Source organism: Melospiza georgiana, chromosome 2, assembly GCF_028018845.1.
Source record: "Melospiza georgiana isolate bMelGeo1 chromosome 2, bMelGeo1.pri, whole genome shotgun sequence".
NCBI classification, from domain to species: Eukaryota; Metazoa; Chordata; class Aves; order Passeriformes; family Passerellidae; genus Melospiza; species Melospiza georgiana.
Genome location: NC_080431.1, coordinates 15,075,423 through 15,102,618, shown reverse-complemented (window position 1 = coordinate 15,102,618; position 27,196 = coordinate 15,075,423). Strand labels below are relative to the sequence as shown.

The 27,196-nt window shown below is 43.8% G+C and overlaps 1 protein-coding gene across 1 annotated transcript; it reads left to right on the top strand.

Moving 5' to 3' along the window:
* The first annotated feature begins 2,410 nt into the window (after positions 1-2,410).
* Positions 2,411-26,662, top strand: WNT11 (Wnt family member 11). Its single transcript, XM_058045841.1, has 5 exons — positions 2,411-2,493; positions 11,504-11,739; positions 12,335-12,612; positions 14,076-14,368; positions 25,188-26,662. Exons 1-5 carry the CDS (start codon positions 2,411-2,413, stop codon positions 25,360-25,362), a joined length of 1,065 nt encoding a protein of 354 aa, XP_057901824.1. The 3' UTR covers positions 25,363-26,662.
* Positions 26,663-27,196: the final 534 nt, after the last annotated feature.

Below are 27,196 nucleotides of genomic sequence, written 5' to 3'. Positions count from 1 at the left end.
CTGGCAGCAGAGTCAGGTGGATGTGTTTGTTTCCTGGACAGGAAAACTGGAAAAATGTGAGCTGAATACTCACGCTTTTATGTACGGTTAAAATTGCCCGTTCCCATCCCTGAGTCCAGAGTCTTGGAAGTGTCTGGTGGGAGTGTTTTCTGTGTGCCAGAGTGCAGCTGGCTGCAAACAGCCTTGAGGTGAAAAGAGAGCTTTGAGTTAAAAGCAGCTCCTGTTTTTAGGAGTCCACAGGCCACTTGCTGTTGGTTTGATCAGTGACCCGGAGCTCACCAGAGCTGTAAACATCACATCTGCCCCAAAGTGTGTCCCACCCTTGCAAATTGCTCTTGCAAATGTAATCTGTGTTGAACTAAGTGGAAAAATGCATTATTACCTCTCCAAATAAAAGGGGTGCAATTGCATGCAAAGCTCTCAGTTCTTTGGGAGGTATGGAGAAATTAGATAATTTCTCTTCCACTCCAGGAGTTGAAAAAACCCCAAACTGTGACTTTTTCAAGGCAAGGGGGGAGAGTAGAGAATGGTGTTGGCTGGTCAGGTTTAGTGAGAGCGTTTTAGACCATCTGAGACATTTTACACCCAATTCTTGTGTTGTCCAGCAGTTCACAGGCGTGAGATAAGGGGTCTGAAATATCTAAATAGACACTGAAAGGCATGGGCAGGATTAAGGGTTGAAGGTTTCCAGTGTGCTTGTGGAGCAGTGGGAAGAAAAGGGCTCCCAAAGAGTAAAAGATACAGAAATACTCTGAAACAAGAAGCATGTGTGCCTGGATCCTCATGGGAGCAGTGCCTTCAAGGGATGCATCAAACCCAAATCCAAGCGGGCATTAAGGAAAAACAATCCATGGCAATGAAATCCTGCCTCCCTTGTAGGCAGTCAGTTTTGTTTTGGACTTCAAGGGAGCCAGGAACTCGCCCCTACAGGTTATTAAACTCCTTTGTAATAACAGCACTTCTCTAGAAACCCTTTACTCCAGGCACTGGGGCTGGGATAGCCAAAAAGCAGCCTGAATAGAAAAATATGCTGCAGATGGCAGAGAAAACACTCAGAAATATTCATTCTCCCAGCCCAATTGCTCCCCAAATGGGAATATTTAGGCAGAAAGCTGCAGCAGGGCAAATCCAGAGCTGGGGATCAGGAAGGATACTCTTTTTCCAGGGTAAGAGGTCTCCCAGAGTGAAGCTGACTGCTCCAACCATTCCCAGTCCCTTCCCAAACCTCTTTGAGGGGGTATTGTGGGGGGACGAACAGTTACAGTTTGGGTTTGCCAGTCTGCTGTGCAATGAGTTGTGAGACTCCAGAGATGCAATGTGGTGGGCAGGTTTTTCTGTTTATTTTACTGTTGTCTTTCTCATGGGATGAGAAACCACTGCAAAGACCACAAAAAGCAGCCTGGAGCAGTGTCTGAAGTGAGGAACTGAAGGGAAACCCATTTACTGCTATTAATACTGCTGCTAAAATAAGCAAGCCATGCCCTGGAGACAGAGAGAACCCCTCTAAGGATTTAAGTCCTGCATCTGGTTTGTTTATCTGTTTGGCCCGAAGAAGGAAAAAACCAACACAAAGAAAAGGGGTGTGAGGGTATCCTTGAGAGCTTTTTTGTCTCCTCCAGGCTGCTCCCTGGAGACAAAAATGGGATTTTATGTTTACAAAGTTGCAGCCTTTTCCATGAGCTCCAGGTGCCAAGGGCTTGGAAGAAGTGAGAGGCAGAGTTAATGAGGTGAGAAGAAAAGCAAAAGGTAAAGAGCAAAACATAGTCATTGTAAGAGATCAGAGAGAAACATCTGCAGGGCAAGGGCACCTGCATTGAGTAGGGAAATGCAGTTTTTATTAATTGTTTTCTTTGCAGAAAAAGAAATCTAGAGAGAAGAAAGCGAGAGATGAATAGCTGAAGATTTTAGCTAATGTAAAGATCTATCTTTTTTTTTCTTCTTCTTCTTCCTAAGGGGTTGCACAAACTTTTTGGAGAGGGGAAGAAAAAAACCCAGTGAAGTGAAGCAGCGAATGAAGTCTTGCCATGTGCAGGGTTAAATGGAAACACACAATCAGACCATAACTCTGTGTAATTCAACCCATACGGTTTGTCTGTCTGTTGACTCGAAAGGTTGTATCGAGGCTTGGCAAGGGAGAGGACTGAGAAGGGATAATCCAAACCTTTTCATGATTCATAAGCCACTCCTCTGCAATTTGGATAATAGATTTCTCTCTCACAGTGACTTGCTAAACTTCAGAGTTAACCGTAGCTCGGGCTCTTTCTCCTTTCAGGGTTTTCATCTCCAAGAACGAGCATTACCCAAACTGAAGGAAAATACACTGCACAAAATATTAAGAAAACTCCTTTTTTAAGAACAAATTTCTTTGGAGAAGCTGATTTCCTTTGGCCAGCAGGAGAAAGCGGAGAAAATGAAGCCAAGTCTGCGATTTTTCTTAGCTGGTTTTCTGCTGTTGATTCTGCAGACAGGGCTTTGCTATGGGATAAAATGGATGTAAGTATCTGGCTCTATCTCTGCATTTTTGATGTTTTTGTAGGAATTGCTGGTCTCTTACCTGTTTGTACATCTGCTGCTTGAGGCATGCTGTAAACTGTTTAAAGAGCAGCAAGCACTGCAATTTTTCAGGCATTGATTGATTTCAAGTGTGTGTACTAGGGGCTTATGCTAACAATGTCTCCATCTTCTTTCTAAAATATGCATGATCTAGGCTCATTTAGGTTTTTTTCTCCTCATTGATACCAAGGGAAAGGCACACACTTGAATGCTCACATGAGCCACTTAATGAAGCTCCTAGCATTAGCTCCTGCTATGCTGGGAAACTCTCCCACCAGAGCCCCTGGCTGTGCTGAGTAGGAACTGAGAGCAGCAGGGATGGCAGCTGAGATAATGCTGCCCATCTCCAGCCACAAGGGATGCTTGACAGATAACATGGCTTTTTCTGGACCTTTTAACCTTTGGATTTTGTGAAGGGTGTAAAAAATGAGGTGAGGAGGGGGGAGGAGGGTGAAGAAATACCAGGGACTGTGGTCAAGTCAGGATTGAGTTTCCTTGGAGGTAATGTACTGCAAAGTGAAAACATCACCATCTCATTTCTTTGCTTAAACAAGCAATCAGTTAGTTTCTTGCTGCAAAACAAACAAACAAACAAACAGGCCACTCCAAAGCCAATCTGGTTTCACGACCTCAATGAGTGATCTGTCTTTTCTACTTGGGTTTGGAGCTGGGCACAAAATAAGTAAGGGAATGTGGGTTTGCCTCAAAGGTGCATCTTTGGTAGAAAAAAAGGCACAATAATATACAATGCCAGGAAGACTCTGTAGTGCATTGAAGCAAAGATCTTTGGGATAGGTGGTGAAACTCGGACAAGAGTTTCCTGTTTTGCTGCTCCTTCTGCCACTTCATGCTGTGTCTAATTGCCATTCTGCTGTTCCATTGTCATTTGAAGCTCTACTCATGCCACCTTTTATAAAGGCTTAAATTTGGATATCTGCAAATTAAGGTATCCCATTGGAGCCAGTGTTTTTACTCCCCGTCATGCAGTCAGGGTAGAGAGGACCTTCCAGATGGCAATTCATCTTCTCCAAACAGGAATATCCAATAGAAATGTAAGTGATAGCCTCTGGTGATGCTGTGTGCTGCAGGGAGCTGCTAATAGCCACACATCTGCTTTTCATATCCATAAAGAGAAGCATGGTGAATCTCTCCACAGGGTATTTAAATGTATATGGTTAGGTGGGAGGAAGAGTCACCTACTTCAGGGCATCTTTCAAGGTGGCATGCTTGCCTATGGCAAGCATGGAAGATAGGAACTAGATGATTTTTAAGGCTCCTTCCAACCCAAACCATTCCATAATCTTCCATTTGTTGTCTCCATATTCTAAGGACCATTTGGAAGTAGAGGAGAGTAAGGATCTGGTTTGCTTTTCACTGCCTTGGCTTTACACCTTGTAGTAGTCAGCAAGAACTCAATGACATAACCCAGCTGTTTGTTTCCACCAACTTCCTCCAGTACTTAGGCTCTCAGCTCTGCCAGTATCCAGCACCAGGAAAGGCAGGCATCTCCTTTCTGAAGGACATTTACCAGCATGTCCGTGGGACTCCTTTGCAATGTTTATTTCTATGCAGCACAGAAATAAAGCTGTTTTGTGGCACCCTGATTCAGCAGGGCTTTTATGTGTAGAGCCATGACTGACTGGAGGGACTTGCCCTTATGCTTGGCACTGGTGTCCCACTTAGGCAAGATGTTTAATCATGAGTGAGGGGCTTGGGTTCCTTTGAAGGGCAGGGGTGAGATGAGCTCCAGGAGGAACCTGATAGCATAGTATGGACAAGCCATAGACATGAAAAATGCTGGGAGGCAGGGAAAGGTCCCTGATAGCTTTGCTGTCAAAAGCAGCCTTTGGGCTGCTAAGTGGTTAAGCTGCAGGGGTTGCTTTTGGGGGTGAGGGGGGAGGGAAGCAGTTTGGGGGTAAGACACCTCAGTTGCTGCTCCTCTGCTTCCCAGCAGACATATCCCCCTATCAAAAAGTGAGTGGGAAAGATGAAAGCTGGGATTAAAGTGATATTTGAAGCATGAATGGCATGCAGATGCACCACTGAGCTCCCCTCACACCTGTTTAAAACCTGGCAGAGACTGCACTCTCTGTCCACAGCACTTTGCGACTGGGATGCTGGCAGCTGGAAATTCACAAAATTATGTTTGGTTTTTCTTTTGTTTGCTGTTTCTCCTCGTTTCCCCACCCTCATTTTCCTATGGAAACACCGGCTAATTTTCCCTACTCCCCATCACTCTTTCTTCTTGGGGCTCAGGGACTGTCCTTAGAAATTGCATGGGTAAGTTCTTGGCAAACAGAGTACCAAATACTGAGTAATACCTCAGACCTGCTGATCCCAGCTCTGGACTCATATTCTGGGTGCTGTACAATTGAAATCTACTCCTTCCTTCTCTTGCTCATGAACAGAGAGGTGGGGAAAAAGAACAGGATAAAGAAGGAGGAAAGTGCTATGTGATGTTTTCAGCTGTGGGATTTTCTCACTGGTCTGCCCACTGCATCATTTTTGTACACATGGTGCCAGAGTCGAGCTTCAAAGAGGATTTGGGAGGGGAAGGGAGAGATAAGGACGTGGGTCTCACCAGCCTGGAGATGAGGGAGTGACTGATAAGAAAGGTGATAGGAAATTTAATTTTGATTCAGTACGTGATGTAATTGCAGGGGGAGGGGAAGAAGAAAAACAATTTTCAGCCTTTTAGGACTTCTCAGTAACACAAATATGCCCTGAAAATTAGTCAAAGCAAGGAGAAGGTAAAAAAAGAAATTATTTATTTTATTTTGCTTGGCTTATTTTTATGAGTTCTGTGGTCCAAATCCCCATCTGTTGGAAGTTGGTGCTGGGCCCACCAAACATCCAGCACGGTATGTGGACAGTCAGCAGCTTGTACACAGGTTCTTGCTCTTGTATACATTTCTCTTGCTGGAGAAATTTCATATCTTGTGCTCTTCCATCTAAGCTCCAGAGAGCTACCCAGGTATAAAGCCAGAGTGTGGCTCCAGAGTATGGTTCCAGATCTTTGCTGGATCAGGATTGTTGTGGAGGTACAGCCTTTCTCCCTTTCTCATTAATGTATATGAGACCCTGAGTCCTTTTTTTTGCAAACACCTTCCCATCCTGAGAGCAAAGCAGGTATGTGGGGAGGTCACATCATTTTGTGGTGCTCAGTGTTTTGTCACTGTGGCTGGGAAGGTGAGGCAGCCATTGGTTTCCTGAGATATGTCTGAGGGCCAATGCATCTAGTAATTCTATCACCTTCCCCATCTGCTTTTGCAATCCATTCAGCTTTCCCAGGAGAGTTTGGGTTTGACCAAGCAGGTGCTGGAGCAACTTATTTGGGCAGAACTGAAAAACAGATGAGCATTAGAGGGAGCTGCAGCCAGATGTGCGTGCCCCAAAGGTGTGCAGGTGTTGGGATGTCCAGGCACAGAGTGGCTTCTGAGGCACTTCTGCCTCCACAGGGATTGGCATCTCCTCTGTCCCTCTGTACTGAATGTCTCCTTTAATGTGGTTGTAAATAAGCCAAACACAGCAAGTGATTTGGGCTGGTTATTTTTGGGTTTGTTTTGTTTGGTTTTTGTTTTGGGGTGGGGGGGTTGTGTATTTTTTTGTTTTGTTTTGTTTCTTGGGGTTTTTTAGTTTGTTTTGTTTGTTTGTTTTTATTTGGTTGGTTGTTTGGGTTGGTTTTTTTGGTTTTTTCTTTTTTTTCATGGTTTGCAGAATATGCCCAGCTGGCATTAGGAATGCTATTGTTTTTAGGTGGAGCTTGGTCACTTCAGGAAGTCTCTGCCTGTCCCCATTGTGGTGACCCAATGATGTCTCATGTGCTCTGGAGCAATACCCAGCTGAGCTCCATTCCCACCTATTGCTGCACAATTCCTATGGTTAAATTGCAGCCCTTCAGAAGCAAAAGGCAGCTTAAGCACACCTTTTGGTGAACAGGGGATGTCCCCCAGCCCACCAACCTTGAGCAGCCCTTCTGCAGCCAGCAGAAAGCAGGGGAGAAAATGGAAATATTCTGTGCTTCCTGGCAGCTCCTGCCTCTCCCCTTCAATAGGCAGTGGAGCCACGGGCGCCTGTGAGGAGCCTGTCTGCCTGGCAAGGCACTGCTAGATGAGCTGCTGGGAAAGAGCTGCAGGATGGGGATGGCAGGAGGGGAGTGGGCTGGGGGTGAGGAAAGGGGAGTACCATGTCTTTGAAGTTTGCTCTTTGCTCCAGCTTCAGGAAAAGTTGACAAAGCTCCATGGCCTTGCTCAGCACTCAGTGAGCCAGCTCGCTGCTGGCATTGACTTCATTCAAGCTTGGGCATGAAGTCAACAGCCCTGTGCCCACTACTGCCAGCACTGGATTTGGCACCATATCTGAAAACAGCTCTTATTTTAAGCTTTTAGTTCAGAGTTGGTTTCCCCCACACACACACTTCTCTCCTTCTTCCTCTTCTTTCTTTTTTTTTTTTTTTTTTTTTTTTTTTTTACCCACATAAATCCTACTTCTCTGTTTGAAAGGCCCTTGCAGAACCAGGGGAAGCGTTTGCCAGGGGATGTGGTGTCTTTCCCAGGACTTGTGGTCCCCAGGCTGGAACTGATGCAGGGCAGGGTGGCAGGGGCATGGGCTGCCTTTGACTACCAGGAGCTTAGACAACGTTATTGTAACTCCCCTGCAAGCCTTTTCCAGATGAAAACCTAAGAAATGAGGCTCATGCAGATTAAAAACCTTCAATGAGATCAAATACAAAAAGAAATCTTAATCTCTGCCTCTCTTTATTAACTTTTACCACATACTTCACTCTCCACAGCCATGGAATTTTGTCTAAATCTTTTTGTGTCACCCACATCCCTGCAAGATTAAGGAGTTTAGGAATAGGCACTAAAAAGAATGCTTTTTCAGCAAGCAAAGCTGATAAATTGGAGTAGAGGTTCATAGTTTCACCAGCAGTCCCTTTGTGAGACTTGTGGAGATCATGTCACACAAGGGAAAATGGGGAGATGCCTTCAGAGAGAAGATTCTTCCACCCTTCCAGGGTGTTTTAAAGGACACCAATGTTTTGCTGCTCAATTGAAGGAGTTCTTCTCCCTTTGGCTTGACCAGGAGCAGTGTCCTACTCACAGGGTACCTTGTAAACCAAATAATATATGGCTTTCATTGATATCTGCTACCATCTGAAGGTGCTTCTTCCTAACCTGCACTATGAACAGTCCTCTCAAGGGGCCCAGACATGCAGGAATGGGCCCATACCTCTCAAAGGACCTAACACTGCAGAGCATTAATGCTTTCAAATGAATTTAATAACTGCCTGAGATAATTAAAAGAGTAAATGAATGTCATGATCCATCTATGCATATTTCCTCTGTAATCATGTTCATGGTTTTCTATCAGTATCCAGAACTTCAACTGAAGGACCTGCTGTGTTATATATAGATCAAGAGATGTTTGTTTTAGGCCCTGTTTATTTGAAGGGATGGATCAAAAATGTATATTTAAAAAAAAAAAAGTGAAATAATCACCCCTTGGTTTTCTGGAGAATGAAGGATGGGGCAGGAGAATTAGGTGAGATCAGGAGGAAACAGTGAAAAACAGCATTTCCAGGGTGAAACAGGTAAAATCCCCTTTTCAGATGAAGAGTGTGAATCCACAGAAAGATGTTTGTCAGGGATCTTTTTCCCAGGTTGAGAAATGAAGGATATTCTTCTAATTATGCCCTTGAGGGCTGGATTTCAAGGCTGGCTGTGCCCCATTGGCTCCAGTTTCCCTCCCAGTGCTGGTGATCAGTGGAGACTGTGTGAAGACAGGCCAGAGACCCACCACCAAGTCCTACCATGGACAAGCCTCTCCTGGGGGATGTTTTTCTTTCCACAAATGGATGTTCTTTCCCAATAATGTCATTGCAGGCAGTGGGTATCCATCCCCTGATGCTGCCAGAATTTAGAAAGCAGGGAGGGGTGGTGCATTTCCATAGGGAGGGTTTAGAGTGACATGGAGTGAAGAAGATATTCCTAAATGTGGGACAGTGACTGGACAAACCTAGGTTGTCAGGGCATGGAATAGATGACCTAATAGGCTTCTCAAAATCCTGATCTGTGATTTGTAAATGCCCTTTTCAGTCTCAGCAAGTGACTACAGTAACTGAGTTTTCTTTTCCGTCTCCATTACCTTTTAATTTTTCCTCCTGATGCTTGGAGATGTTTCCAATTATAGGTTCTCACAAGCAAAGACATGAAGTTTAGGTCTGGGAGATGCTCAGAAAACACCTTCCTGCATCTTGCAGTTTTATTCTTGGTAGGCTTCCTGGAGCTCAGCTCATTCTATGAGAAACAGCCTTGCTGCCATTTACTGAGTTCTCACCGATCAGAAGGTATTTTCCCTCTTCCATGAAGTAAATGGTTTTCTTGTTGCACTATAGAACTGCTGCTCTAATGGTGATCACTTCAAGGCACCTTTTATGATACAGTCTCATTGCTTCACATCCTGTTTTTTCATGCTGAGGATGAGTTTCAGTCTGAATTCTGCTTTCATCCCTACCTGTAGATGGTTATTTGTGCTATTCATGACTTGTCTGTAATGGTGAGATAGGGGTACCTCAATGTAGCCTTCCAAGCCCTTTAAAGAGGCTGAAGACATCTAGAAAAGATCAGAAAATGTAGTGTAGGACCTAGGAGATATATGCATCCTTCTGGAGGGCCAGCCAAAACATTCCAAGGCCTCTCAAGGGCCACCCAACACATCTGATTGGAAAACTGAGCTGCTGCCTCGTGGTACAGCCTCTCTCAGAGACTTGGAATGTTCCTCATTTGCCTGAAGCTCAGGCTGTGAAGTTCTCTCACTGCTCCTGCCACACCCTGCCTGTTTCCCTTCCTGCTGGGACATGCCATGCTGGAGTTTTTATTATTTATACTCTATTACTGTTGAGCTGCTTTGGCCTCTTGCCTGATTTGTGTTGCACCTCATACCTGCGAGTTGCTGATAGGCTTTCTGGGATAACTTTTCACAGATTCCTGGTGTCAAGTGCTCATATCTCATTCAAGCTCTGTGCTTATACCATTCAAATGTCTGTGCCCCTGCTCAGTGTCTGGGTTTCCTACGTAGAGCAGAAAATGAGCACTTCTAAGTCATGATGGTGTCTTAGCACAGGTCCCCAAAGCACAAAAGGCTAACTACTTCCTAGATGTGGCTTTTTGCTTTCCATGAGCTCAAGAAGGATCCTGAAGGTCTGCTGTGAGGTCCCCAGTGTAGAGGTTTGCTGTCAGGTGACAGTCACACTATTCAGAGAGTCATGTCTCTACCTTCAAGGACATAATCTCTCTGTTCAGATACCTGAACACCCAGTACATCACCAACAAGTTTTTTCTCCACCAGTTCAGGTTCACATCTGAGGCAGGGTGAGTTGCCTTCTGGAGGGGCCCCTCTCCAGACAAGGAACATTGTATGAACACCAGTGTGTATGGGAACAAGATGAACTGCAGGGCAGAATTTCTGAGGATTGAATCATAGAATCATTTAGGTTGGAAAAGACCTCTGTGATCATTGAGTCAAACCAATAACTTAACACTGCCAAGTCCACCACTTTTTCCTTTCTCTTGAAATTCACTAGCAATGACTTCTGCTTCCAGTATTTTTAACAAACCTGTTAAATATGTGTATGAAGTATATATTTATATAGCTTTCAGAGCAGTGGTTTCCCTTCCAAGTTTGCCACTGTGTATCTAGTGCCAGAAATGCCAAACTCCCAGTCACCTGGGAATTTGTCAGAGCCAGCCTATTCATCCCCAGCAAGGATTTAATTCCTCCAGTTTTCATTAGGGCTCAATTTTAGCTCTGTTTCCATCTCATTTAACTTCTGAAGAATGTGGATGTTAAAGTAATAAAGTCAAATGCACCCCAAAATGTGTTTGCTAATAAGCCAAACTAACCAAGATGTCTTGGGATGAATCTGAAAGCCAATACATTTAACAAGTACAGGAGGAAATATGTGTTAAAGTTATGTTGCCATGATCTGATGCCATCACATTATTGATTCAGCCTGCTAGAAAGTTGTTTTATGGGAGTGAATAACTTTTATGGCTACCCTAAGAAAGCCAAAAAGATACAAAGAGAGTTCCACACTTGCCTTCTGCTGATCGTTGTGGGTGCTCAGGGAAGAAGAGGACAGCCCTGTGAGATGCATGTCAGCATTTGTTCTTTTTTTAACCTGGAAAAGTTGGCAATTGGACAGTGGAAGAACCACCACTGTGGGATGTTGTTCTTTTCTTTCATGGTAACATATGTGCTGGTATTCATGGATCCCTTCTCAGATTTGGCTGTGGTGCTCTCTCTGCACATTCTCCCACTGAGCTTTTGCAGCTATGGTTTTTGGAGACTAGAGAAACAGACTTATCTATCTGCAACAGTGATTGAATTAGTAGAGGCCTTTGGCATTAACTTTAAGTGAAAGCATATGCTTTGCAAATTTGATGATTTTTCCCTAGGCCTTGCAGGGGATTTTCTCCATAATTAATTACATGACATTTAGCATAATCCTTTGAGAGTGTGTGAGACAGATGCTGAATACAAAATACTGATAACACCAACGTTGCTTTTTTTTCCCAAATGCCACAGTCTTGGAGGATCCAGATTTCTTTTATCATGGAACTGATGGGTCATTTTTTACTCTGTTGGGAGGTCTGTGCTCTTCATTCTTCAGCAAACAACCTTCTCCACAGGATTTACACATCCGGTTGACTTGACATATACCCCTGGAGCTTTGTGCAGCCTCCCCTCAGGAATGGAGAGAATTGCACACTGCTAAAGGGTGTTTCTTCCCACCAACTTTATATGAGATAAATCACTCTTCATGGTTGCTCATCTTTCTCACCAGCTTTATCTAAGCACTTATTTACAGAAAGCTTTAATTAAGTCAGGTGAATGTACACGGCTAGACTGTGTTCTAATGTTTTTGTGCATGTGCTTGTCTCCTCAGAGCTCTGTCCAAGACTTCTTTGGCTTTGGCCCTGAATCAAACCCAGCACTGCAAGCAGCTCGAAGGGCTGGTGGTTTCTCAGGTGCAGCTGTGCCGCAGCAACCTGGAGCTGATGCAGACCATTATTCAGGCAGCGCGGGAGGTGATAAAGACCTGCCGGAAAACCTTTTCAGACATGAGGTGGAACTGCTCTTCAATAGAGCTGGCTCCTAACTACCTGCTGGACCTAGACAGAGGTAAAACAGCACTGCTGGCTCACTTGGGACTGGAATCAGTGGAGTCAGTCTGTGTGTGTGTGAGTGTGTGTATGTGTGTACTTGTGTTTGTGTGTGTGTGTGCGCTGGAGATAGGAAGGGTCTTGCTCCTGGGAGGCCATGGAGGCACTACAAAGCCTACTTGTCCTGTTCTCTGAGACCACATTCACCATTATGGTGCCAGTCATGCCCAGAGGCCCTTGGATACAAGACCTTGTCTACCCCAACTCTTACAAAGCAGACCAGTTGAGCAGTTCTGGTCTGCTCATCCCACTGGGAGTCATGGGAGGAGCAGAAGGAGGCAGGAGACTCACAGGAGGGCTTTACCACATGCTCCAAGAGCAAATCACACCATGATGAACAAGATGCCTAAATCCATGACTCCTTGCCCTGCTGGGATGTTGTCTTATGTTGAAGAGTTCACTTAGATGTGCTCCAAACTAGTGGTGCCATGGGACACCTCAGCTGCAGTGAGTCGGTGTGTTGGCTGCTCTGTGGGACACAGACTGTGTGAGTCTCTTTTTGGGGAATGTTTATGTGGCCCAGGAGGCTGAGCTGGAGTTCTTGTCTCTTTCAGGCACAAGGGAGTCAGCATTTGTATATGCCCTCTCTGCTGCTGCCATCAGCCACACCATTGCCAGAGCCTGCACCACCGGGGACCTCCCTGGCTGTTCCTGTGGTCCCATCCCAGGTGAGACACCTGGACCTGGGTATCGATGGGGAGGATGTGCAGACAACCTCAACTATGGTCTTATCATGGGGTCCAAATTTTCAGATGCTCCCATGAAGATGAAAAAATCAGGATCACAAGCCAATAAACTGATGCATCTGCACAACAGTGAAGTAGGGAGACAGGTAACAAATCCACAAGAGTTATTGTACTTGTACAATCATCTGTAGTGTTGGTCACTTGGTGAGGTTCAGTGTCTCTATCAGCTAGCAAAAGGAGCAGGTTTCTCAAAGATTGCTCTGAAGTCCTTTGGCCTGCTGAAAACTGTAGCTGTGTAACTCCCCCTGTGACTCAGGGAGTCCCAAATGCTGTTATTAGCCCTGTTTCACCGTGGGTGGGATGTCTCACTGCCCCATTTGCACAGTCACTGTGGGCTCTGGCTCTGCCTGCCCCAGGAGGTGTGCTGGGGACGGGTCCCGTCGTGCTCTGCCAGGGGCATTGTGGGGGCAAAGTGCTGTGCAAACCTGGAGGATTATCATCTGCCACATGCATCCAGCAGCAATTGCCTCCAGCCATCCCTGCAGGCAGGAGGGAGGATTCTTTTTCCTTTTCAAACTGCTATGCTAGTGATTATTCTCATATCTGGCACAAGCTGCTTTTAACAGCTTGCATCCAGTGGAGGGATAATATTTACCATGTGCAGTGCCTGGTGTGCACTGATGTGCAAATCCCTGTGGCAGCTGTCCATGCAGCTGAAGAGATGGGTGGGGGAGGGCTACAAAACTGACCCCTGCACCCATCTCTGAGGCTCCAGTGGTTCCACAGACTGCTCCTACTGCACAGCTTGGTCTTTCCAGGGCTGCCTGTGCAGACAAACTTGGAGCATGCTGAGCTCATTGGGAGCTTGCTGTGTAAATACAGGCTTTGCAGAGCACAACCATGCTGAAGTTTCCCTCTCTGGCTCTTTTTTTTTTTTTTCTACTATTCCCACACTATTTGGTTTGTTTGCTTGGGGTCTGAGGATTTTTTAAAATTTTGTTTTATTTTTGTAATGTCTTGATTTTTTGTTTCAATTGCAAAGGGCAAATTTTTGTTTGCGACATTGTGTTGCCATGACTGGTGCATTCAGCCCTTTCTGGCAGCATCTTGCCACGTCCCAGTGAAATGAGAACAGTGCAGAATCAAAGTAAAAGGCTGTTTTGGCCCCATGACCAGCAGAAAGGCAGGGTGAGAGTGCACTGAATTCAACAAAGCCATGACATCTCTCTTACCAAAGCCCAAAGCTGCTGGAGGTTGAAATTGATGTTAATTATCTATTTATGGAATGTTTTGATATTCATCTCCTTAGGAATTTAGAGGGTGGAAATGCAGCCCAATATAGATATCTAATCAAAATTCAAAATACTCTTCTGTCTTCTGGCTGCAAAAGAGCCCTTGTGAAAGTAGTCCTGGACTGATAGTGATCACCAAAGAGCTGTAGAATCTCATTCACTTTCAAAGTAGCCATTCTAGACTGCCTGTGCAGAAATGAGAACAGTAGGACTTTTCTATAGCATCTCCTGCTAAGGAAGCACCTTCATTAGCAAGCTTGTGGGATGTTTGGCTGTAAGAGAAGGGCATTTCCTAACTCCTGCATTCCTTTTTGCAGGTCTTGAAAGCCTCTCTTGAAATGAAATGTAAGTGCCATGGAGTTTCTGGGTCATGCTCTATCAAGACCTGTTGGAAAGGCCTTCAAGAGCTGCGAGACATTGCACTGGACCTCAAAACCAAATATTTATCTGCCACCAAGGTTGTTCACCGGCCCATGGGCACACGCAAATACTTGGTGCCAAAGGATATTGATATCAGGCCAGTCAAAGAGACAGAGCTGATTTACCTGCAGAGCTCACCTGATTTCTGCATGAAGAATGAAAAAGTGGGGTCACATGGGACCCAGGACAGGTGAGGACTTTTGCAGTGGGTACTCACTGTACTCTGCCCCCAAAGAGGAAAGGGCAAGAGGGGAACATGTATGAATAAGGGCCAATCAAGGAGGTGACATACACATGCAGGTAAAGCACATCTCTGACATACAATATGGTTTACCAATTCCTAACCCTGTTCATGATGGCTGTGGCCAAGACAGGGCTTGCTGACACATTTTCCATTACACAGTCAGGCACAATATACATTTCAAAATTCCCTGGGCAGCTTACCTCCATGGGAACTCGTAAGGACCAAGCAGCTGCCTTATACTGTGTTGAGTCTCAGTAATTTCTTGCAGTCACTGCTGATTAGAAGAGTTGTTACTCTAAGGCTCCCCTAAGTAGGCAAATATTAACTCAGAACCAGCACTCCTAGATTGCACAAAACCACCCCAAAAGTGCAAAGATGATATTTAATTTTTTTCTTCTACTGCATATATACAAACACGGGTGTGTTTGTATTGCTTATGACTCTGCAGAGGAATTTCTTTATTGCACTAATATTGGGGATTTAAGGCCATTATGGTCAAGCACAGCCTCCACTGGGCAGCATACTCTTCCCTTTCACAGGCAACAGGCATGCCTTTCTCCTCTCACAATCTGTTTAATTTCCTCCAACATAAACTAGTTCAGCATTTCAACAATCTGAGCATCTCTAGGTGGGCAGACCTATCTGATCTCTCTACAGCTGAGCCATCAACAGCCAAAAAAGTGTATGTTTCCATATTTTTCCTAATTTTTGTTAGCTGGCTTCAAGGGCTGGATTTCAACCTCTCCTGCTGGTTTACCTTTCTTTAGATAGTTCTCATAATTCTTCTTTGCTCTTTCTGTTATTTTGCGGTGGAGGCTCAGGCAAGTGGCAAGGAGTGTGTGCCTGGCCTGTTTTGGGATGCCTTCCTTTTAATGTAGTGGTGATACTTGGATTTGGACCATTATGGTTCAATGGAGAGAAGGTTTTGCTGAAATGAAATTACCCAAATGCAGACAAGATAAACTATATGTGCATCTGGGAATGGGGACACATGGGTTAATGGTAGGCTTGGCAGTGCTGTGGACTTGATTTTAGAGGGCTTTTACAGCCTCAATGTTTCTGTGATTCTGTATCAGCATGTAAGTGGTGGAACTGATCAGTAGATAAGACAGCTGAATGAGGCAAGACTGTCTTTTTTGTCCCCTGATGCTTCATGACAGTCAATGTCCTCTATCCTCTGACATCAATGCCTGGAGTGCTCTACAACAGCACATATCTGACAGCTCTGTGGTGGGAGCACCAGGCTGAACTTTATCACCCATTCAGCAGTGCAGCATTAATTAACAAGTGAAGATGTTTATAAGTCACTAAGAATAGCTAGGAAAAGGCATATGTTGAAACAGGTTTCTGAAAGAAAATGTCATCTTAGTGGAAGCGAAGTTTTTGTGGTTTTGTGTGGATTTTGTATGATATTTGTGCCTTGAAAATGACCTCTTTGTTCTGCCTTTCTGTTTTGCAAGGAAAAAAATTAGAGATTATTTGGAAATTAGTTTTATAGGAATTGCATTAAATGAACAGGTGTCAAAACAAAGTTGAATTCATTACAGATTTGCCAAGTAAAACATTTTCCTTGAGCTGAAATCCTTTCAAGGGACAGGAGGTGTGACTTCTTCATCTAATCTTATTTTACAGCAGATTTCAACTTTTTATCCCATCTAGGGATAAAAAATATGTCAAGGTCCTGAATGATTTTTTTTTTTTCCTTCTGAGGAAAGGAAAATGTGTGTTGCAGGCGTGCATTTATCCTGAGCTGGATGACAGCCACGACTGTGAACCTGCCAGCCAAGGGTCCACAGGAAGTGAGATGGAGTGGGGATTTAGAGGACCAAGATATTAAGGTGGGAGGGGATGACTTTCAAAAGGAACTTGTCAAAAAATACTCCTCATTCTCAGATGTGCAAGATGGTGAAGGCCATGGGAGGGGAGGAGGGTGAGACAGTCCCATGCTGAGCTTCAGGCACCACTCAGGCCAAGTTTTTAAGGTCATGTGTGATGGGACTTGTTTTCATTACAGTCCATCTGCAGCGTCTTGAGAAGATGCATGGTGTTTCAAAATTGGCATGTGTTATATGAGCCATAGCAACTCCTTTCCTGAACTAAATTACTAGTGGAAATTAATGTAAAATACACACAGTGTGTTTGAAGATTGGTCCATGCTTCCTGGGGGGAGCTGAGAAAAGGAGATCTTCCCTAGTCTCCTCCTCCCATGGATGCCTTTTTCTCTTTGCAATTTTTCTCTCATGAAGAGAGCACCTAAATGGATTTTAAATGTGGTGCCTCTGTTCCAGCCTGCCACAGGGCTGCAGAGATAATGTCTAGTTAGGGATAAGGTAGAAGGAGCACAAAAGGAATGCTGTTAGAGAGAGGGCATGGCAAAATGTGTTTTATGCTTCAGAATGATGTAAAAATGCTCACATGGGAATAGCTCAAACATGTTTTTATTTAATGACTCATGTCTTGGAGGCATTTGAACATTTTATCTTTATGTACATAAAAATTTTCTGAAGGTAGATCCCACTGTTTCCAAGTAGTCTAGTTTTTAAGGCCAGTCATGCCAGTGAAGTAAAAAAAGGTTGTTTCTTTTTGTTGTGGTCCCTCATTTGGTCTACTCTGTCTTCAACCATCTTCCCATATGCTTGCTGGCCTTTTTTTGGGTACAGAGGTCAGTCCATGCCTGGGCTGTATAGTGCAGTCCCCTATGTCCACAGCTCAGGGATCTTTGATCTGGGCATCTTCAGTATTTCCCAGCCCTGCTTTCTGCCTCCAAAGGGATCTGGAGGGGGGAATATGCCACTAACACCCCCTTTTCCTGTTCCTTGATTAAAATATTCATATTGGTGCATTTTTTGTGACAGAAAATGAGCAGCTTTGCAGCAAATCCAGGGAAAGTCCTTTTCCTCCTCCCTCTCCCCAAGGTCTGGTTCTTGCTCGTAGCATGCTGGAAACAGGATGGAGGTTGATGGTTAAGTTGCAACACCTTGGATGGGTTGGAGTTTGCTGTATGCTGTAGGAATCAATCCTGCACTGCCAGGTGGGAGGAAAGGATAATCTAATTGGTGATCCCTCTAATGTGAGGGGTCATATTATGCAGAGTTATTGTGTGTTTTTCAGGCAGGAAAAGGAATTAGTTGTAGATGAACCATATGAAAATCCACTCAGAAAATGAGCCCCCTGTCCTTTTAGAGCTCTTTCCTGAAAGGATTTCAAAGCCTTCTTCAGAACAAGCCTGAAACATTTTCTAAGACACTTTGGACATTCTTAGCTTGTTGAAATTTAGAAATGGTTTGGAAATATCCATGCCTCCAGGTGCTCAGGGTATGTCCAGATTTCAAAGTCACGGAACTAAACTCAAACCTGAGGTTTGAGGCCTCTTTGAAGTGCTGAAAAGTTGATTAAGGAGCTGATTTTTGCAACTGGTATCCAAGTCTCCTGCAAACAAAACTTACTGCCACACTGACTCCAGCCAAACTCTGCTTATATACCACCATCACACTTTCATAACCAATTAAAAATGGTCTGGAGAAAAGTCTAAAGAAGCTGATCTGTTAAGCTGCAAGTAAAACTTTCGATACAACAAATCAACCACTGGGAAAGAAATGTAAATATTCCCGTTCTTAAAGATTTCTTGGACAAAAGCACTTTTTTATCTTTTAATTAAGTAGTTCAGTTGCTCCTGCCTGAAAAAATCACTACCAGCTTTGAGTAAATGAAAAATAATGGCAGATTATAAAATTGAGATCTCTTTGGTGAGAAAAGAAGCAAAAATATGAATCTTTTTTATAAGCAGGGTGCAATGTATCATGTTTCAAAGACTATTTAAGTCTCCCTAATGAATCCAAGGAAAGGGAAATTCTGCCATGCATGCAAAAGCATCCAGCCCCCAAAACCTTGCAGAGATAACAGAGCTGTTTATTACTGATCCTTCCCAGAGCAGTCTTGGAATCAAGCCAAATGTGGGAAGGAGCTCTCTTAGGCTGCAGAAATCAGGCTGTAGCAAACTATGGGCTGCAGCCTGGCTGGGTTGGTTAGTCACCATTCCTCAGCTGACTCCCTGTGGCAACGAATGTGGCCACTCTGGTGGCTGCTCCTTGCTCACATACCCTTTCTTTACTCCAATATAAAATATTAGTCACAAATGTCTTAGGCTGGCATGTTTTCTTGGATATGAACATGCACGAAGTTGCCTGAGCATGCTGCTCAGTTTTCAGTGTTCAGTGGCAGCTCTTGATACCACTTCTTTCCTGCTACCCCAAAAATATGCTTTGTATTGTGTTATGGGGATTGTTCAGCCTGTGGAAGGGAAGGCTCTGGGGAGACCTTAAAGCCCATTCCAGTTTCTTTAGGGGCTCCAAGAGAGCTGGAGAGGGACTTTGGACATAGGCCTGGAGTGACAGGACAAGGGGGAATGTCATCCGACTGCTAGAGAACAGGGTTAGATGGGATGTTGGGAAGAAATTCTTCCCTGTGAGGCTGTTCCCTGGAACTGGTTGTTTAGAGAATTTGTGCCTGCCCCATCCCTGGACATGTTCCAGGCCATACTGGATGGGACTTGAGACAACCAGTGGAAAGTGTCCCTGCTCAGGGCATGGGGGTTGGAACAGGCTCAACTTGGACTCCATTGTCCCCTTGTACCAAGCACTGGTGAGGCTGCACCTTGAGTGCTGTGTTGGTGTTACTGCCCTTGTTCCAAGGCAGACTTTGAGGTGCTGCAGTGTGTCCAGAGAGGGGCTGTTGGAGGGGTCTGAGATATAAATCACACAAGGAGTGACTGAGAGTACTGGCATTGCTGAGTCTGGAGAAGAGGAGGCTCAGGGGACACATTATCACACTCTACAAATACCTGAAAGGAGATTGTAATCTGGCCATGGTTGGTCTCTTCTCCCAGGAAACCAGCACAAGGAAATGGCTTCAAGCTGCCCTGAGGGAATTTAAAAGATTTTCTTCAGTGCTGGATTCATTCAGCATTGAAACAGCCTTCCCAGGAAAGTCACCAGCCCTGGAAGTGTTTAAAAATGAGTGAACATGACCCTTTGTGATATGGTTTAGTGGACTTGGTGGTGTTGAGCCCAGGGCTGGACTTTATGATCTTGGAGGCTTTTCCTGACCTTAATGATTCTATTCTATGATGCTATGATCTCCAAGGTTCCCTTCCAACCCAAACCACTCTGTGATTTTATGTTTATGTGGGCAATGAAATTTTTTGGTAGAAGCACTCATATGAAGCTGGGGGAGAGTAGCAGTTATGGGTAGACAACAGCATTTGATGTTTGTTTTTTGTTACAGCTTCTTTTAGTTTCTGTTAGTGAGGGCACAGGATAAGATGAGCTTTGAGTGAGTTATAATGTGTTCAATGATAGTTGGTTTTGGAACAGTTAGCAGATGTGTTACCAATTTTTTATGAGATCTGACAAATTCTGAAAAAGAAATAGCAAATAATGCTTTTGTGAGTGTCCCAGAAGAACTGGAGGAAATCTGCTCTAGATAAAAATGCCTTTGTACATAGCAGGGGGCGGGTGGACTAGATGGCCTTTAAGATTCCTACCAACCCAAACTATTCCATGATTTTATGAAAGTCAGAAAAACATTCACTTTCTGTTTCTCCCACCTTGTTTAGGTGTTATTCCTTCTTTCCCAGGGCAAGATGCTTGCAGCTGGTGCCCATTTCAGTAAATAGGCTGGCCAGCTATGCATTTTTGTTATCTTAGTTAATATGTGGGGAAGATTGAATTCTTTCTACTTTGAGAGACCTGGATTTGATCATAAAGTTTCCTGAAGAGGTTTGTGAATAATAAATTTATTTGCAAAAAGAATAATTTCACACAGTAAAATTGCAATGAATAATTAATCTAGCTCTCGTAAACATATTAAGTTCCTTTGCAACCAAATGGTGTTTGATTTAGAGAAAATTGGGTCTGGGAATGATTTTCCATGGACCTTGATCTTTTCAGGAGCAAGACTGAACTGACACCACCTAGGTTGTTACTGAAGATATTTTTCTACTCTGGTCTTAAAAGCAGTTTCCCTGAACAACCTGATCCGGGGTTTTACAATCTTCAGTGTTAGGCTTTTCTTGATCAAAATTTAACTAAACGTAATCTAAAATAAAACTAATAATTTCTTGTCCTCTTTCCTTGGCATATAAAGAACATTTTTTTCTCTCCCCTTGTAGCAATAATCTTTTATAGAGGGGAAAACACCTCTTTTAACATACTTCTCTAAATCAGTTCCTTCATGGTTTTCTACTTTCTGAACTGCTCCTCTGGCTCCCCTGGAAACATTCGACATTTAGCTGGATCTTTCTCAAAGTGTGCTGCTTACTTTGCACTTTAATGCACTGTCACAAAATATCCTCAACTCCTTCTTCCCTAGCATTGTCCCCAAATTTTTAACCTCACTCTCAACTTCTCATTAATGAAAATACAAGTTAATTCCAGGATCGCTCTTGACATCTCCTCACTGACATATGCTGATAACTCTTTCTTGTACAGTTGTTTTGTGTCAGTCTCCAGTCATTCCTTGTGGATGAGAATGCAATTTAAAAGTAGATAAGATTCTTCCCTCAAAATCTTACATGAAGCTGTGACCTTGATGTATTTTCAGGAATGTCCATTGTGTTATATATCTCCTGAGGGATTTGAATTATTTTTCTCTTTCTTTCTTTTATATACTGCTGCATTACTTGACATTACCAGAGCAAGGGGCACCAAAGAAATAAAGAGGAATTTGATTTAAAAGAGAAAAAAAAACTACATAGCAGTACTGTGTTCTGGGATTTGGGACTGCTGGAGTTCATGAAGGCAGATGGTTTCCCTGTGGTTGGAAGGGGCTGAGGGAATCACACAGCCAAGGGAATGAGATGTCAAGGAAGGAACATCCCTTCCATCATCCCTAATGCAACAGCCCAGGTGCTGGCAGAGTATGAGAGAAAGGACTACAGAAAGTGCTTAGATTTATGTTTTACTCCTGCAACAGCATCTCCCTCATCTGCTGGGAGATGCACTGGGCCAGGACAGCAGTTGCTGTGCCCCAGAATGACTTTTTTAATATCCTCCTTAATAAGTCCTTATCAATAGGACTGATGGAGGGAGGTCCCATCAGGTATCTCATTCCTGTCAATATATGTCATAGTCGTGGGTGACAGCATAGAGTTGGCCTCAGTTTGGATCCCAGGTGCCAGCTGTGCAACCAAAACAAAATATGTGTCCTATCTGCTGATGGGACAGAGTAAATAAGGATTCACAATGAAGCTGTGTGACATTGCTAAATTGGATTTCATCAATCTTAGAGGTCTTTTCCAGCCAAAATAATTCTATGATCTCCCCCTTTTAAAATTAAAATCCCTACTCTCCATCTGGGGGAAGACTCTTAGAAGTTCTGGGGTGTCCTTCAGCTCTGCTGAGTCTGTGTGGTGTATTGCAGTGCTTCTGCAAATGAGGGCTGGAAAGGGGGCATTTGGGCCAGGCATGTTGAGTGGGAGTTGTCTAGACAACCCTGCTGACCTTGTGACAATGGTAAAAGCCTGCTCTGGAGCCAGAACCTTGGCTGGGATTACAGCTGAAGGATAATTTCTCAGCAGTGTTCCAAGTGCTTCTCGAGGTCGCAGTGTTGTGTTACGGGGCAGTCGCCTGCCTTCATGTTTTCTCTCCAAGGCTCAGGAGGAGGGCATTTCTCTGAGTGCTGGAATTGTGCTGGACCAGGCCCAAAACAAATGAGATTGAACTTAACCCATCAGTGGGAGCCTGGTGAGATCACAACTGCAGGCTCTGAATCCGATGTTCAGGGCTGCTTCTGTGGGTAAACTCTGGTCTTTGGAGTTCTTTGTCTTCCCCCACTGCCTGAGAAACCACCTGCTCCATCTTGTTTAATGAAAAATGAGTCTAACTCATATCCAGGCCTATGCTTTAAAACAGAAAACAAAATCTCTGCTTAGTGGCATTGTCAGGAAATCTTTCTAAAAGCCCATATAGGTTTATGATAGGGTCAAAACTTTTTGGGCTATTCAACCCACCCATTCTGAATATCCTCATTTCCTGATACCAAACTGAGGGAAGTTTGAGGATTTATTTAATAAGATTTTCCTTTTTTCCTTTCTTTGTCTCAGACTGTGGGCAATGGGGGAAGGTATATGGGAAGGCATATCTTCTTCTAGAGTCACTTCTTTTCTTTTTCCCTATTTTTTCTTTTTTTTCTTTCTTTTTTTTTTCCTTTTTTTTTTTGGCAAACCACAGGAGTGGATGGAGGGAAAAAGAGAATCCCAGGTCCCAGTACAGCAGGTAGAGGAGTTTTGCTTTCTATTTGAATGGGGTAAATATCATTGTGGTATGCTTTGTATGTTTGGGGAGTGAATGTCCTCAGTGGTGAGCTGCAGTCAGAGTGGACCTGTATTCCTTTTCTTGGGCATTTTAGTGAGCTCCCAGCATGAAGTGACGTGGATGCACTGCACATCCCTTGCCAGGCTTCTGCAGATTCCCCATCCTCCCTAGATTAGCCTCCAGGAAACAACATTTCCATCCACTAGCAAAGCTGAGTGAGGTTGACAAATACCCTCCCCTCTTCTAATGTCAGCACACCTATATTTGAACCTCTGCTCTGAATACTTGAAGCATTTATTAATACATTTATGAGGAGTTGTCTGGAGATTTCTTGTGGAGGGGCCCCAGTTCACAGGGGCACTAACAAGGCCTTTGGTTCAGCTTTGGGCAAACACATTGTGTGGCTGCATGCTTCAGCTTTGGTAGAGGCTTTAAAAGGTTTTTAAATATTTACACACACTCCTGAATGAGAGTGACTTCGGGGGCCTTTAAACATTGAGCCTGTAGAGGAATGTGAATCAGAATAACAAACAGGAGGTAGAAAAACTTAAAGAAGAGCAAGAACAAAATCTCAACGCTTCACTAATCTCATAACTTCTCCTGAAGCATTCCCTCATGAGCAATTCCTGTAATTCTCATGGATTTGTTTTCATCTATTAACAGTTGCTTAGCTCAAGGGTCCAGCTTATGCTCCTCTCTCCTCTTCCTGCCCCAAAGCAGCCTTAGAGTGTTTCTGTCCAAAATAGACACAAAATAGCCACGTAGAATAAGATTTAGGAGAGATGTCAGCAATTACCCCACTCAATAAACCACCTTTCTTACAGCAGTTTCAAAACACCATCAAGTTCACAGTCCCATGGTGTTGGGTACACACCAAAAAGGCACAAGCATCTGACCAAACAGGAACACTTCCATCCTGGGTTGTCTTTGCAGTCTGTGGAGAAATGGTGTCTCTAGGACATGGTTCATTGCATTCAAAATTCAATGCCTGGTGCACTTTCACGTCCAGTGAATATTGGAGTATTTTAGGAGGTGGGATTGATGTTTTTTGAGGACAGATGTGAAATGGTAATCATTGGATCAATGAAAGAGATTCCTCAATTAAGGGATTGCTTCTGAAAACCTCAAACCATTCACTGGCATGCTGACAAAATTAGGGAACCCAACACAATAGCTGATTTGTCCCACTGAGTCTGTCTTTAATTAAGAGCAGAAGCAAAACAAGCTGTGCAAGTCTGTGTGGTACTTGGTGACTTGTCATCCTACCCTGTGCTCCTGCCACACTTCCTGTTCCTGGGTCAGGAATAAAGGTGTTTTGGGGCCAATTGCCCAGCTGATCATGCCATGGTGAGAGAAAACCAAAGGGAAAAAGGTGCACAGCCCAGCCCTGCTAGTATTGATGGTGATTTCCCTGATAGGATCAGTGCTGCATAGTGCCTGTAACAGCCTGCTCAGCATTCTTCCCAGCCTGGGATCCTTGGCATGGAAACTGTTCAAATACTCTTTGGCTGTAGGGTTCCTCCTTTGCCCTTTTCAGGTTAGGCAGTGGTGGACAAATAGTAGTGTTTGCTCTTTAGGGTGTCATCTTCCTCTGTGGTGGTGTTTGCAGGGGTCCCAGGATGAGGGAAGAGATGAGAATCCTGACTCCATGTTTCAGAAGGGTGATTTATTATTTTATGATATATATTATATTAAAAGAAAATGATATATTAAAACTATACTAAAAGAATAGAAGAAAGGATTTCATCAGAAGGCTAACAAGGAATAGAAAGGAATGATATTAAAATCTTGTGACTGCTCACAACCTCAACACAAGTGGCTGTCATTGGTCATCAAGTAAAAACAATTTCACATGCTGGGTAAACAATTCTCCAGATCACATTCCAAAGGAGCAAAACATGGAGAAGCCGAAGCTTCTCAGAAGAAAAGATTCTGGCAAAAGGATTTTTCACAAAATATGTCTGCGACATTCCTCCATCTCCTTTCAGACAATTTTGGAGCCTCCCTGGGAACACTAATTGTTTGGAAGAATTATTATTATTATTATTATTATTATTATTATTATTATTATTATTATTATTATTATTATTATTATTATTATTATTATTATTGTTGTTGTTGTTGTTGTTGTTGTTATTATTATTGTTGTTGTTATTGTTATTGTTATTATTTATTCCAATAGCTTTGCTTGTCTGCTCGTGTGGGAGCAGGCTGGCCTAGCAGACAAGCAGCCTGGATGCTGCCAGGCCCAAACTGAGAGTCAGAACAGGAGTTTAATGTTATTTTGGGTGTCCTAGCAGGTGATTGCAGGCACAGGGGCTGTTGGCTGGGTGCTGGCTGTGCTGGCTTCACCCAGAGCCCTGCAGAGCTGTCAGGCCCAGCAGCACCACACAGCAGGGGTTTGGGAAACCCATCAGAATTTGCACTTGCTCACAGCTTTTTCCTTCTTCCAGGCAATGCAACAAGACTTCCAATGGGAGTGACAGCTGCGACCTGATGTGCTGTGGCAGAGGCTACAACCCCTACATGGACAAGGTGGTGGAGCGTTGCCACTGCAAATACCACTGGTGCTGCTACGTGACCTGTAAGAAGTGCGAGAGGACTGTCGAGAGATATGTGTGCAAATGAAAACTCTCCTCCGCACACCTGGGAGCTCAGACTGCAGCAGCAGCACCCCAGCACTATTCAGAGAAGACATTTCCTTGACCAGACACCGTTTATCTTATAAAGACACAGACTTGAGGAGAGATGGTAGGAGGAAAAGCAGCTATCTCACCAGTAAAAATAGAACGTAAAAAAAACCTCCCAAAAAGCAACAGACCCACAAATGTTTCTCCTCACCAATAAAATGCTCTCTGAGAAGACAAAACTTCATTTGGGATGGTATCTTCTTCCAAAATATTTCCTGTGGCTGCCAATGATGTCCAGCGATCAAGTGCCTTAGTATTCTGAGAAATAAATATGGAAACTTTCCCTGGGGAAAAAAAAAGCACCATTTGTTTGACAGTCACTAAGGCTCACACCTGCCTGTGCCTTCTAGAACAGGTACTGAGTCTCCATTAGGACCATCCCACAAGGGAAAATGCTACAACTTTTCAGCAATACCTGCCTCTGTTGCCAAAGACTTAATTTTCAGCAAGGAATCATCCATTCTGAATGATAAAAAAGTGGAAAGATTTCAGGTCAATCCCCTGAAATGAACAACTAATTTTAATCTTTCTTTCACACAGGTCTGCAACTTTGAGCTGATTGCTGAAGGAAAATAGATCCTTGATTTGTCCAGGCTGGACAAAATTCAGCCATGAAAAAATCCCCTGGAATTTTGGAGGCCGTGAGAGTAGGGTAGGCTGAGAAGGACTTTATGGGGTCCACAAGACAGCAGTGGAGCCTTTAGGATAAAATAACAAGGTGAAGTCCAAGTCCAGTGGGAAAGTAAAGAAAAACAGCAAGCTCCTGCTCTCTATCTCTTTGCCCTTTGGGTGTGATATCCTTAGTCACTGACATTCTTCCACACTGACCCACCAAATCCTTGGGGAAATATGCCACTAGCTTCTTTCCCCACAAAACTATTGGTCCAACCTCAGGAAACTGCAGAGAGCAGAGCGGTCCTGGCTGTAGGGAGCACATCCATGGAAGTCAGCAGCTGCTGGAAGTCAGCATCCATGGAAGTCAGCATCCACGGAAGTCAGCAGCCATTCACAAAAGGAAGGGATGGGAACGTGTCAGTCCTTCACGTGCCTCTGCCCTGACACAGCAGAGCACCCCTATCTGTGGCTGTACATATTTTCTTTTGTATGCAGATATACCGAAATATTTATATCTTGTGCTTTCACCTACTTTACTTCCTACCTAAATATATCCTTATATTATAAACAAGCATTAACAATAGTATGAAATAAATGCTGAAGTTACTGCTGCAACAGCAAAATGTTAGATTATTGTTTCACACTTCTACTTGGAAAACAATTCTGATTTTCTTCCCAAGGATGGGAAAATAACATGGTTTGAGGCACTCACTAGCATAGGGATAGATAATTTTCTTTATTCCCTGCCTCCCCAGCCTCTAAATGCTGAGAAGAATTAGCCAAGATACAGTCAAGACAATGAAACAGAACACTTGGAGAAAGGAAGAGTCACCATTGCAGTTCTGTTTTTTTTCACCAGCAGTCACTCTCAATGGTAAAATTTCTCATTGGTAAAATTTCCTAGTGCCCCTGAGGAGCTTAATAACAAACATGATTCACACCTCTCTTGTCATGGGTTGTTGGCTTCTGGCTCCTGTACATGGAGATGAGTTGCTGTGCAGGGGAGTTTTTAACATGGCCTAGGCTTCCTCATTTGCTTTTTGTTTGTTATTGTTTGTTGGTTTTGTTTGTTTGGGGTTTTTTTTGTTGTTTGTTTGTTTGCTTGGGGTTTTGGGGAGCATTTTTTGTTTGGTTTTTTTTAAGTGGTCATCCAGCCC